The sequence below is a fragment of the Pomacea canaliculata genome, linkage group LG3 (assembly GCF_003073045.1).
Source record: "Pomacea canaliculata isolate SZHN2017 linkage group LG3, ASM307304v1, whole genome shotgun sequence".
In the NCBI taxonomy this organism is placed as follows: domain Eukaryota; kingdom Metazoa; phylum Mollusca; class Gastropoda; order Architaenioglossa; family Ampullariidae; genus Pomacea; species Pomacea canaliculata.
This window is the reverse complement of record NC_037592.1, coordinates 33,073,583-33,088,480: the sequence shown is the minus strand read 5'-3', so window position 1 is coordinate 33,088,480 and position 14,898 is coordinate 33,073,583. Positions and strand designations below refer to the sequence as shown.

General features: G+C 38.9%; 1 protein-coding gene across 1 annotated transcript in view; it reads right to left on the bottom strand.

Annotated features, from left to right (window-relative positions):
* Positions 1–9,544, bottom strand: part of LOC112560023 (rho guanine nucleotide exchange factor 17-like) — a 36,207-nt gene extending 26,663 nt beyond the window's left edge. The window contains 3 exon segments of the mRNA XM_025231571.1: positions 2,139–3,098; positions 3,486–5,142; positions 9,314–9,544. Of these exon segments, the coding sequence (XP_025087356.1) occupies positions 2,139–3,098; positions 3,486–4,628 (2,103 nt within the window). The 5' untranslated portion in view covers positions 4,629–5,142; positions 9,314–9,544.
* Between the last annotated feature and the right edge of the window lie 5,354 nt (positions 9,545–14,898).

Genomic DNA, 14,898 nt, shown 5'->3' with positions numbered 1-14,898 from the left:
CATTCAACTGGTTACCCTGATTGTAGAAGGCCGTTTGATGGTAGCCTTATCACTGTTAAGCATATCCTATTCTTTTACAATTTAATTTCAATTTAATGACATTTTCAAGACTAGGGGTTTAAATTCTTATTAATCAGGAGACGTTGGACTTCCTTTTTTTAGTAGGAAGCTTTGTCAAGACTTTTGTTTAACCCTCTGAGCACTGCATAAAAAAGTCAGTATTACAAAGACTGGCTAATAACTAAAGACTGTGAAGTTTGTTTTTTTATTATTGCTGCTCTCAGTTAAACATTAGACCAAGAAACCTATATATTTTGAAAAGGTAAAAGTTTAAACTGTGGAATAAAAGTAATGAAAATCCCTTCCTCGTGCTTCCCCGGCAAAGCCACGATCATGGCCCATCACGCCCAAAGGGTTAAATATCCTCACATGTACTACAGGCCATCACAAGTGAAATTCCAAGAAAATATGTTTATATATTAGCACAGAAAGCAAGAGAAAACAGAATGTCATTGTGCCCCAGGTGGTACCAAACTGTTTATCCTAATGTTGCTCAAGTTTAGGAGACTAAAAAGATTGGGAAGAAAAAATATTCAACCACTTCAGCTAAACAACCTTACTTTCCTTGATTTTATTCTGTTTGAGAAGTTTATAAGAAAACTATATAATAAAGTAGTTATTTCTTTGTCTACAAATACAAAGGAAATTTCCATCTGTTGTAATCAAAATTAAGAATGACCAATGATCATTATCACTGTACACATGTGCATATATATCAATGTACTGTATATGTGTGTACAATAAAGCACAAGTGTTTGACTTTTAACATTAATTTGGAAAAAAAAAACACAGAAATTTCTATCTCCAAGGTTACCAATCATTTATGTTTCTAAGATGTGTAAAAACTGTAACAAGTATAAGCTTTCCATATGATGTTAAAAGATATGTGATAAAAGGGGCATTATCAAAATGTGTTTATGATCACACACCTCCACCCCCATAAGCATAAACTACCTTCCCCCACACCTCTCCTTTGAAGCAGGCAAGATACTTTTAAAACAAGGGGTAGTGTCAGAGTAGCTTGAGAAACAGACTATTTTAGTTCTATTGCTTCCAGATGTGCAAAGAAAAACACTCTGCCATCCAACAGCGATCTACTGTCATTGCATAAATGCCCACTAGATTTTGCTGTTTCCTAAATGTGTTAAAGTTTACTAATTCGGGAAAAAACATTTCTCCATTAACAGCACACTCTTGCTGTTCTACTACATGCTTTACTTGGTCCACCGAAATTTCTGAACACCTGGGGATGAGGTGTGGCATGAACTTGTCAATTTCTTTACCATCTTCCTGTTACAGCTACATTTAAAAAAAATGCATGCTCTCTCAAGGGAGATAATGGAAGGCTTGCACCAGCTGACAGGATATTCTGTATTTCTTATGCATGGGCTGTGACAGCTTGATGAACTGAACTTCCCACTGAATTTATTCATTTCTGGAAGTGTCACCAGATGGAATAGTTATTAACCCTCATTATGTCAGCAGGACTGGCAATAATCATATTTTCAGGACTGACAACAATTGTATTTTAAGGACCACTACTGGCATTTCTCACCACTGCCACTTCTTCAAGTCATATTAAGGAGTACTCAACAGTGGCATAGGAAGATGCTCTGCTTTGGGAGGGGAAGAGGGAGGGTGGAAGGGCAAACTCTATGCTGACAGCGAACGACATTCACATTTTTGCCTCCTCAGTATTTTTATGAGTTCCTACGCCAATGCTCAAGCTAAAAGTACTTTTTCAGACATAGCAGTTAAAAACCACATTAAAACATAAAACCAGTACAATAACATTTTTATTTTTTTATGCAGGCATTTAAGATTTTTTCAAAGTAAAAAGAAGAATAAGCTTAAAAAATTGAGTTCGGAGAATCAAATCTTAATTTAGCCTTAGTTCTTTCTTACTTTCTCTTTCTCTCTTACTAACTGCTCATGCATGTGCACATGCACCAACAAAAATACATGTGTGTATTTCTGTGTGCATTAACTCCTATTCACCCTCCAATATGACAGACAAATAATGAAAACAAAATGATACAATTCTTAACATTTAAAAACCAATAAAAACCAAAACTGACCTTGATAAAACCTGGTTCACGTTCAGGAGATTCTGTGCTAGACAGTCGATCCTTCCAAACAACAGGCATGCTGGTTGCTGTATTAGAATCTGCAAGTGGGGTGAAGTCTGGCACCAGATGACTGGACGAACGGGAGGTAGTCATGGCTTCATCGGTTGTTATGCTAAACTTCCGTGAACTATCTCTGTCGCCACGGCCAGCACTTTGATGTTTTCGATTCTGCAGCACACTTGCAGAACTTGCTGATCTTGAGATTGGCTTTCGATGACCAATAGAGCTGGAAGGAACACTTAGGAGGTGTGGATGAGCATGTGAGGAAGAGCGTTCAAGGGTGTTTGTTGGAGAATGGTTTTTAGGAGTAGGAGGAGCAGAACTGCATGGCAGCTCCCCTGAGGCAGTTGATGGGGTCAGCAGATCACTACTCTCTGTTCCTGTCCCACTCTCTATCTCTAAATGGTCCTCTTCATCTGATGTATGCTCTCCACCGCTCTCCATGGGCAGATCAAGAGGTGGTGGAGAAAGGGCATTGTCTGATTGAGGCATATGGAACTCCTCAACAATGGAGTCATCATTGTCTTTGCCTAACAAAGGCGCACTCCGTGACTGACTAGACTCGATGCCTGGAGCAAAATCAAGACTCTCTCTTGAACGATCTCCGTTTGGATCAGAACGTGATTTCTGCTTTCCTGCTTTGCCGTTCTTGCGATCCTTTTCATCAGGTAAGGCCAACACCGGACCTGCCACAACACTTTCAACCACATCCTGATAGGTTAACATCTCGGGTTCTTCTGATGTAATCTGTGAATCAGCCAGGGATGATTGTGACTGCTGCTTTACCTCATCGTCACTGTCTGCTGATGAAGTTTTGAGGGTTGCAAAACCGTTTGTATCCACTGAACCCTCTTCATAATGACCGCCTTTCTTGTGAGGTGGGTGGGTAGTGAAACGCTGCGTAGACTGCTGACCAGAAAGCAAACACCACTTTGGTTATGCAGACCAGTGAACTAGATAATGCTCATTCTATGTCAACATTGCTTCTACACACAGACTAGTGACCTAGAGACTGCTCGATCTACATCAAATATACCTTCAAGTTCGTGATATATGAAGAAACCATCAATGCATAAGTGATAATGCTAGAAATTTAAACAACAAAAACTACCGATGTATGAGAAAAAGATGAACACAAATCAATGCTTATCATAAAACAAAGAGAATGCATCACTGAGTATGGAAAAACTCAAGGTACTTTATTTTTTCCTTTTTTAAATATAATCCATTGTTGAAAAGGAATGGAAATAAAACTTCACAGTTAATTATAACAAAAAGAATGAAAAAAATTCTGACCTGTCCCTTCTGGCTGCTGTTAGGACCAGCCTCACTGCGACGCTGGTAGCGACCTCTGGCACCAGTATCTTCAGTACATGCAGCTGGCTCGTCCATAGGAGTCTTACCATACATGGCCTGTACATGACCAAGTGTTGCTAGAGTTGTGATGCCTGTTCTTCGCCTTGGGCCAGGAGCTGTGGCTACAAGCCTCAGAAACTTTTTGTTGCGGCCGATGGTAGGGTGATATGTATGGGTGCTAACTATAGGTCGCGGGGCATCTGAAATCTCACTGACACCTTCATCTTCCATGACTCGTTCTCTAGCAATTTTGGGACGGACAGATGGCTCTCCATCTTCATCAGGTGTCTTGAGTGCTTCATCACTCTCAGGGGTCTTCTCTCTATGACCCATCCCCCCATCACTTTCTGGGGTTCTTTCTCGGCTGTTGGAGTAACGATGTGGAGCATTGATGCTGTCTGTGCTGCACTGAGAAGTCAGTGATACACCTAAGTGTTGCTTTGCCTTGTCATTTCGGGAAGATTCTTCAGATTCTCCCACCTCTTCTTCTTCTTCCACTACACGCTCCACTGAACATCGATCTGGACTGGGGCCATGACTAATGCGTAGAAATTCACTTGGAACTGACCCTTCACGCCTGAATTCTCCGAGTTCCCCTGGCTCTGTTTGGCCACGAGAAACTGTATGCTCTCCTAAAAGCTTGCCACTCTTGTTCTTAAGTCGATCTGTCAACATCTTCAAACTGCGAGATCTATCTCGGGAGAACCGAGGGTCCTCTACCGTTGGTGAACCAATACGTGGAGACTGATTTGGAGATGTAGTGGTTGACTGAGACTTGTAGGGCAGTGTAGCATATCCTCCTGGAAGCTGTGCTCCCTGCTGCTGATGGCTGGAGACACTACGTGGACGGATGAAGGTCTTGAAGTCGATTTTCTTTAGGTTCTTGATGTCCTCCAAAATGGCTTTAATTTCCTCACGCCCTGGGTCAGTCTTGGAGCGTGAGGGTGATCTGTTTCCAGCACAGGCTGGCAACTTCGGCCTTGCTACCTTGGGTGAGAAGGAGCTTGACTTAGGGATTGAGAAAGTAGTCAATGCATTTTCATCACCCCCACCTGACTCTGTTGTCTCTTCTTTAGTTTCCATCTCAATCTGCTGTTCAGCAATGCTGATTAGCAGTTTACTATATGAAATATACTAAAGCACTGATTCTGTATGCCATTTAAGTCCATTTTGGGGAAGAATTAAAGCATATATACTTGTCATGCAAACTAAATTTATAGATCATACAGATCATTTCACAATGGGTTAGCTTTCACATGGAAAGTTATGAGACCTCCTCGTTACTGATAACCATGACTTATGTCAAGTAAACAGGGTTTTTCTATAAAATGTAAAGGTGGATTTCCTCCATTAATAAAAGTTTCATCATTCTGAAAAGCTTCAATCATTTTTACTCAATCACATTCTTGAAGCTCAAGAACACATCTCTGTCAAAGGCATTAGAACAGTGGCCAGTGCCACACAAATGACACTGAAGAGACTACTGGTGACATGTCTCCTTTTTCTTATATACAATGCAAAGCAGCTGCTGATGTTTTGAGTCTACTTTCAACCATCATTTAGATGAATAGTATGTGCCTTTATGGGACAGTACAGCCTGCAAGAAAAAAGCATTAACTAGATATACATCATGTCAAATCCTGGTAGCTGCTTATTAAACAAATACATTGATCTGTAATTTATTTAATTTTTTCCAATTGTAACAAAAAAATCAGAATAATCAAATCACTGTTTTACTTAACATAGATGTGATTATACTTGGTAAAGCACATGAGCACACTGCATTTAGTATACTGCACAATATATGTCCTTTTATTTTTATAAACTTCATTGATCACAGTTTTTTCTTTAAAATCTTATGTAAAATTCATTTGCATTTATTCTATGAAGACCGATACCTAAATTTTTTTATTGTACTACATGTATCCAAGAATGTGTGCATGCATGTTCTTTAATATTTTCAATATAATTAGTGTTGACCTGACTTTCAAACTGAACAAAGAATTGCAGGATTTTCTTTTAAAAATAATGTGATGAGAAAATATATGTCTATTACAGAGAAAAGGTCAATATTTGTAAATGTTGCTTTTGTAAGAAACGATTCCTAAAAATGACTGAGGTAAGTATGCCTCTATTAATGTAAGTGGACGTGTGCATGAACCAACATGAAGCATGATATAAGCCTTTTATGTTGAGAACAAGGCTACATGGTTAGATTTAGGCTCTTGTGTATAAATTGTACATAAAGCTGCAAGTATTTTTGTGGACTTCCCAATTTTCTCAATTGAAAAGTGTATATCTGAATGAAACAGGACAGGAAATGGTGGGAAAATGTCTTTAGAAAATGTAGAAAAGCACAACAGAAAACTGATGTTTATGTCAAAGATGTGTGTATATTATATATCATATTTGTTTTTATTTATGTGCTCTAGCATATGTTTGTTTATGATTTGGCATTAATAGCTATTTAATTCACTATAATTCTGAAGATGGCATTAAAAAAATTCCACACACACAGTACTTTATCTTGCACCTATATAAGCTGGCATGCATAACACAACATTTACAGGATAGTCAAATAGGATGCCAAAATGGGAAGCAACTGTGCTATTTCTGGGTGTTAAATGAGGTTCAACCTGGTACTGCATTCTAAAACAGTCAGGGTTTACAAGTTTTGTCCTGACAAAGGAGTGCCTGAAGCATTTTCACCTACATACTCGGAGCATATGCCAGCATCTCACAGTTTGAGACCACAAGGCCACATCTAGGATACCTGGCCTTATAACCACCCATTGTCTTTTTTCCCCTTTGAGTCTAATGCTAAATTTATGCTGCTTTATTTAATGGTCTGCAGCAATCAATCAGCATACTGATTAACATGTCCTATTCAAACTCACATACAACAATTATTTCTGGAAAGGAAATACAATGGTTTGTACTAAAGCCTAAAACTTCTGCCTATGTTTCTAAGATATGCATGTTACTATTGGTTATTTAACCATCGCTTAAAAACAACAGAATCCAAAAGAAAAGTTAATGCAAGCTATAATCTTTTGTTGAGATGCTAAGAACATTCAAATTTTAGTCATTAAGTTAATAAAGTGTATGCAGGTAGACACTGTGATTTTTGCCTTTCAAAAGATGTAAAGCACAAGGCTTACTTTGTCTTTTCACAAAGATAATTTAGAATAGCTAAATAGAAGCAAACTTTACTATTTTGTAAGCCATGAATGAAAAAGTGACAAAAATGCTTTTTATATTTGAACAGATTTTTCATGCCAATATAAGGTATAATATTTTTCAAAAACTAAAGACGAAGTTATGGAAAGAAACTGTTTGCTTCAAGCTGATCTTTTGGGTAAATCAATACATATTTTTCATTTTTAACATGAAAGGGTTAGTAACAAAATGTCTATTAAAAATCAAATAAATTAAAAAACTGGTATGAAGTATTTGGAAATTATACCACTGATCATATTCACATAAATGCACAAGACAGGTTATAAATGGCTACCAATAAAAATATGAATGCAGTTCAATAACCCTCCCTCTGTCTCTTACACACACACATGTATGTGCATGGATGTTTACGAATGTGTACATAAATGGATAAAGCAGTACATGTTAGTACCAACAAGACACTCAACAAGAGTTTTACATTTAGTCTGACAAATGATAAATAATATAGTTCATTGTTTTGCTCTCACGTGTGAAAAATTACATTTACAGTGAAAAAGAAATTTACAGAAACTGTGAAAATTTACATGCATAGTATTCCTTTTGCCACATTGAAATAACTGAAGAACAGAAGACTTAACCCTACTCATCAACAACTGTACTCAAGTTTAAACTTTGGATTATAATAAGATTAACATGAATTTTATCATGTTAAAGCAATGCTTTGATCACACTAAAGCCAAATGCATTTTGGAATAATATCTTAGCATTTCCAGCTCCTGTTTTAAGATTAAATCTTTTACACCACTGAAGAACACTGACGCTGTGGCTAAGAGGGCTAGAAATGTAAATAAGGCATTTCCATGATCTGACATGCTACCATAGATTTACACATTTGGTCTGATCATGTGATTTAACAAAAACTTTATACCTATGGCTCTTTTTTCACTGACTGCATGTAGTTTTCATGTTTTGATCTTAATGTTACTCTAGTAATTTTGGTAGATTAGTGCAATATTTCGGCCTTGACCAACATATCTCATTATTCAAAACAAATGAGCTGCAGTTTTATTTCCAATGTAAAGACATGTAGCTATTTTGGATGCTCTCTGAAAGGTCCAAAACAACTGACATCACAAAAAAGTAACAATGCAGGTGTCAGTTGCCTTTTCCTAGTCACCAGGCCGAATTTGTTTCTGAATTATTTACTAAGAATTTCTTTCTTTTTATGCATATGTGTACACTTGTGAGTGTTGTAAGAGTGTATTTATTTGTGATTAAATGATACAAACATTATGCTGTGCATCAAACTGTGAACATGCCTAATGGCTAAAGCCACAGATAGTTTGGATTTAGGAAAAAAGCCTCTTTCATGCACATGACAGCATGGTCTGCCTACTGTGAACATTCAAAATAAAGCAGCAACCCAATATGACAATCATGCTGTCAATTTAGGTGATCTAAGCTTAAGCTAAAAATCTAGAACAACTCCTACAGGGATTTTCTATGAAGCAACTTTTTTTGCTCAAATAAATTACTCTATGGAAACCCATGCTTTGATACCACATTGCTTTTTAATCAATTATTTATAATTGTTATTATCTGCCCTCCAGGTGCAACAGCCAACCACAATGTTATCAATTGTTAATCTAGCAACTGTTGTAGCCTCTTCATAAATTACAGGTGCTATAAATAGGCAACAATGATGACTGTTTCCTTCAAGATATAAAATCAACAACAGATTGCATGGTCTTAAACAGCTACTAACACTAACTATTATCATAATATTAATTCTCTTTCCCAATTTGTTACTCTTTCCATCCTATCTTCAACATTTCAATCTTATAGTATACTAAACAAAATCAATGAAAAATTATAGTACTGGCCTCACTGACACTTTGTCTGTGTCTTGCAGATATGCCAACAAGACATAAACTAACTGTTTTTAATACTGGTTATTTTAATGAGTCTTGTTGATTAAAAAATGATAATGTATGATTAGTAACAACTGGGACATAACAGAAAACTAGACAGAACCCTATCACGTGACGTCAGTATGACAGCAGCAAATGTTCAGTTTCTAATATTTTTCTTCTATCGATGCACTTCTGTCGATATTTCTAGACATCCTGCTCTCCGCAAAAGACGTTTTTTTTAAAAAAAAAAAATAAATAAATGAATGTTTTCGCTGTTCTCTTAAGTGTGGTCTGTGTAACTAACTACAGTTGGTGAGTACATACAGGTACCTCAGACTGGTAGAGATAAAATATAGGAAAGAGCAAAAGATTTATTAATTGTAATATTTAACTTTTATCCAAATAAACCTTCATGGCTTCAGCACAGAAATGGATGGAGGACCTGCTTTGCAGGACGATCGAGATAGCTCATTATGCACATGATCAAGGTAACAATAAACCATCCACACAAACCTCGCATCTTCGACGAGCAAAGGTAAAATACCAAAAGTTAAAATTCATCGTTCAACCCTACACTCCATGCATACGGGTAGAAAGGGTAGCAGCATCGCAAACAGCAAAGCAAGAATCACCTATGTGCAAGTACTCTCTTTCCTGCAACACCAACCGACCTACCTTGTTCTAGGGCCAAACAGTTCCCTCATCGGCTACCTTGCACAGGGGTTAAAAGTTATCAAATTCCATAGTTCCTTCGAAAAAAACTCAAAATCTAATCGAAAACTGTTTGAAAATCTTCACTGTGAGTAAAACGAACACAGATCAGAAGCTTCAAGTACGTAAAAGCCCACATTTCTCCTCACCTCAGATACGAAATTGCAAGATCCGCCATCTTGGCTGGGCGATAAGACTGGCTCGTTGTTACCCCCACCCCTCAGGTACCGCGGCCCCCTCCCCAGCTAGATGAGCGCGTGGCACAGCGCCGCTGACCCCGCAGACACTGAGGTATTCCACTTGACCAGTGCCCTGACGATCGACAGTCAGTGGCCTCTTGCCAAATTTATAACCAGGGAGTCGGGGACTGAGATCAAACGGGTTCGAAAGTCAATAGAAGAGCAGGCAGCATCCCGTTACTCCAACGCACACAACGGACGACGGTGCAACTGTAGGCGCGATGCTGGCAAGTAGCAGAACTCGAAACATATATATATACTTCTTTCATGCACATATCGTTCCGTTTGCATGAATCGATCACTTGCAACACATACGATTTTATGTTTGGTGGACATTTTCCCCCAATTAGCTGTTTACGGGCTTGTAAACACAAACATATATATTTTAGTATACTTTATAATTAGTTGCATGTGGCCACAAAATAACATCATTTTTTTTATAAAACGTGTCCATCATAGAGTCCTCTGGAAAAATTTAGACGAGAGACGAATACAATGTATGGTTACAGGTGTGTCCCAAGGATGGATAAAGTAAAAGTGTATATGTGTGTTTGTGCGCTCAAAGAATATACATTATGTGCACGTGTATGTAAAGTTTGCTCGTGCAAGAATTCACAGAGTTGTGCCCAAGCACGATGCTTCTATGTATAGTCAGAATAAAGGTGTGGCTGCGCATCAACGCATAATTCATCGCATAATTCAAAAACAACAATGTTGTGCAATAGTTATCATGTATTGTAAACTATAAGCGTTCAAACAATTTCTTAATTGACATTATACGTTCTGAAAAAATTATTAACGGTAGTTCTGAAACTGAAGTATTTCTGAACACTTCGATCTATAGTTTTCACAAAGAAAGCTAGAACGATCTGAAATTATTGCAAATATAATACATTAATGTCATTATTAATCCTTTCCAGAAAATCGTTTTCTGCCCGCTGGTAACATTAGAATATTAACACAGGCTATAAAAGAACAAAAGGTGTCTACAGTTTTAGCTCTCCATTTGTAATCATTTAAGCTGGCACTTAGACTCACTGGTGCGCACACAAATATTAAAAATCTTTATGCATTCATATTGCCACTTAAAATAGGAAAACCAAATATGACATTAATTGAAAAGTAGACAGGAAAAAACGCACGCTCGGAAATGGGAGCGAGCAATATGCCCATCTGCCATCTTCATTCACGTGCGTGTCCTATCCATGGCTGGCTGAATATCTCGATCGCAGCTGGGATAAATGAGTGCAGATAAAGTGTGTTATTATTTTCATAATTTTGAAACCTAACATTTGGTAGTCTTCTAGTTTTCACGAAGAAAGGTCATTTTCCCGGCGAGCACATTAAAACACTTTCTTACTGGTTATAAGTATGTTTACGTTCGTAATCCAAACTTTTCTATTGAGATTTAATGTATTAATGTGGTTTAGCTCATGCAGTTCTTGACTCGAAACTGGTCAGTAGGGAGAAGCAGGAGGAAGGGTGAAGGACGAGGTGGATCAGTACAGGAAGGTGATAGGCAATGGGGCTTTTAGCATCCTATTAGTGAGACCCGCAACAGCAACTGCCACTGACCGCGCGCAGCTCTCCAGTGCCCACCAGTCTGCGCTGGCTACAGGTGGGCTGGATTATTGCCGTCCATTAAAAGTGCACGCGGTGCGGCGATGCGGCAGCGCAGTGCTGTGCTGCTGTGCTGTAAAGGGGCATGCAGCGCACGCATGCAGAAATCGATGGGCGCTAAAGAGAGCGCGCCGGTTCCCGGGGCCAAAAAGAGTGCGCGCTGCGCGCACTAATCTGCATGCGCGCACGCGCCGCTGGCGGCTGCAGCCAGCTTCCATGTGATAACGTTACGCTCAGCGGCGGCGTCACCGGTACGCCACTCTTTCTACATATGAGCGTTGACCGCTGCCGGAGAGGAAAGAGCAGCTGAACATCCCGATCCACCCGAACTTTCCAGGTACATATATTCTCGCTTTGATGCGGCAGATGTACCACCGGAGAAGGCAGTCCAAACTGGGCAACAAAAAAGGTGCTGGTCACCAAGACTTGATCTGATATCGGTGTAGGCCTGTAGGGGTTAGTCCGAATCTATCCTTTGATAAAGGTATTTTCTCTCTGGATGTTGTGCCACTTGTTGATAGCACTTGATCAGCTCGCCCTCATGCAGCATCAGTTACTGACCCGGTTAACCCCCCCCCCCCAACCACCACCACACACACACACAATAAACTTAAGATTATAATGGGGATTCAAACAAATAATATACAGCTCTAGGTAACACTGGAAATATATATATATCTTTCAAGGGGCATGAGTCAGAAGGACTGGGTTGAGTAAGGACATTAGTGCATTGTACGTTAGACGGAAACAAATCCAGATTATACTGCTTGTTCTGACATGAAAGTACACGCAAAACGGTTATATAAAAATAATAGAACAGCAATTAATAATATTTTATGACCTCTGAGATGGCCGTGCTCTCGAGTCATGCAGTGCACGTACAAACAATTAAGTAGGCCAGCGGTTTCTTTACTTCCCCTGACAAACGCTAATTTCATAAGGTATAAGAAACTTTTAAAAATGACCAGCGCCCCACCTGAGGTTTCACGGATGCTTCCGCGAGGGCTCATTTCGAGTCCCTTCCGCAGACATTCCTGTCGCAACTGGCATTTTTGAGCCTCAAGCGCCACGCGACCATTGTGTGATTGAACGCCGCGGCTTTGATTGTCTGCCCCTGTTGATCGTCCGCCTTTCTTGTTGATGATCGCTCGCCCCTGTTGCTGCCCGTAGTCTGACTCCATTTGATCTCATCGGGTAGACTTGCGGATGCCGGCCTGTGTGTGCATAATCCAGCCTTGAAAAATTGAAGTAGCCATTTAGTTTAGTTTAATTAGTCCTTGTTACTCCTCGAGGAACATATAGGGCCGCATGTTGAGTGTTTAGTGGTCATGATCCGCTATATCGCCGGCGTAAACAACAGCTTTCTTTGTTATAAGTGTGTGCGCGCGTATGTACAGAGAGAGAGAGGTATCGAGCAAACGAAGTAATCGCAAAGAAGACAGCAAATAAATTAAGCATACATACAACATCGACTAACTTTTGTAAATTTTGCTCTTCAAAGACATTTATATATTTTATTGAGTATTTTTTCTTAAAAGCACGTGATGGTGTGAAATATTTAAATTTCTCCCGGTTTGTCTTTTAACAACACTACGTAAAATAGTTTGCTGAGAGTAAGAATTGAAATCAGAAAAATCAGAGTTCCACGATGTCTTTACTGCCACTATAACAGCAACAGCATAGCATGTGCGTTCATGTTTGTTTGTGGTCACCTATATCCACATCTTTTGCACATCACAATGCAAAATTTTTTGCTCTCCTGGTTTCTGCTGACCATGGAACAGTTTAAAGATTTCCCAGAGTTCAAATTTTCCTTCCTCATGACCGGGCTGAGATCAGTACAAGACAATATTTCCTTCAAATGGATCAATTGAAAAGCAAATTAATCCACCACGCAGCTTCCTCCCCTTCCCCCCCAAACTACCGGCGTTATCGAGTATCCTTATCACGAAAGGAGATAGAAATGTGTGCTTCAGTATGTATATGGGTACTCACGTTGTCATGGCTACAGTCAGCTGAGGACATCCTGGGGTCATACGTTAATGAGTGCAATCACGAATATCCCGATGCCATTCGATTGTGACCTTTTGTGACCTTTCTGTGGGCATGCGTCTTCGCAGGCTTGTATCTAGGCGTCAGCCGTATCACATTCTCGCTGGACGCGCTTGGAGACAGAAGCTGGACACCGAGATTTATCGCGCACGAACGTTCGTGCATTGAGCTATTGCTGGTATGTACATAAGAACGGGGGCGAAGATATTCATCCAGATTTGGGAAAATTGTATCTGATCGCAGGGCAAAACTTAACTTATTCTCTGGAATAAGTGCATATTTGATCGATGGGTACTTTATATATTAAATGAAATAGTATTTTAAAAATGTACAAAAAAATCTGTTTCTCTTAGCTGATGTTTTAGGTTTAGGGAAGATGTGAATACTTGAAGTGATAAAATGACTTTGAATGCATTAATTCTTACTTCTTGAAGTGTGCATTTCATATGAGGTTCTCTCGCTTACAACTCTCATCGTTTTTACACACACACGTACGTATCGAGACAGATCGGTATTGATGAAAATGAAAGCGGCAATCTTTCTATCCATTCTTTAAAAATGTCGCTATGAGAAGTCAAAGATGTTCCGAACATAAAGGGTTACTACAAAATTGCAATTTAAACAATGTGGTTGGCGTTCATGCTTACAGACTTCTTTCATCTCTGTGGAATGTGCGGTCAGAGTCGGTGTTCGTCCCCAGCAGAAGTGAGTGAAGGGAGGTAACGCACTTTTGCTAATGGTGTTGCTTCCCATGGCTTACGTGTCTAACGGCGAACAAGAAGAGGGAGAGAATAAGAAAGAATCACAGTATAGGTTAAAGGAATGAAAAGAATAATACGTAATAGGATACACACTTCACTCATGCCTACACATGTTCATTCACAATTATTAGATTTTTTAGTATTTTAATTACCTATACGACGAAAAGCGCAGTAAGTCTACTGCTTTCTTAACAATCTTCAGAAAGTGCAATCACGGGTGCAATCTATAGAAGCGCGCCCTATTAATTTTTTTAATGTGCTTTTTACAACAGTCTCAGCTAGTAGGAACAGAAGGTTTCCCTTCCGAAAAAAAGATGCTGAAAAATATTGTTCACAATATAATAGTGTGTAAAATATATAAATGTACTTTGACTGCACGCGCGGAATCAAAATTATGCAGAAATCACAATTGTTAACTTCCGGGGTCAAAGTTAAGACTATGAAAATGATATTTAGATCAGTCTCGATGATCTCGAACAGCTGATTAACTTCACGAAGAATGGTATGCTAAATCTTCAATTAATGAGTAGAAACAGATGCTTTCAAGAACATGTATTCGGTGTATGTCGTTGGTAATATAATGGGTTGAGAGAAAATGTACATAAATATTCTGAAAACAAGCGGGTAAGTATACGTACGTCTTCTGTACATGCTCTTAGCTTTTCGCTTAGTCAAATAGAAATTTACAATGACTGGAAGTCTAAAGATCTGAACACCTGATTACAGCGCGCTATTTTTTATTTTTATTTTTATTTTATTATTAAATTTATTTTTGGCTACTCAAAAGTTAAGTAACAGTGAAACTGGATAGGTTTGTTGCAGGTGTGTGTAATTACAAATATTGTTTTCAGTATTTCATCTAACCTGCTTTGCTGGC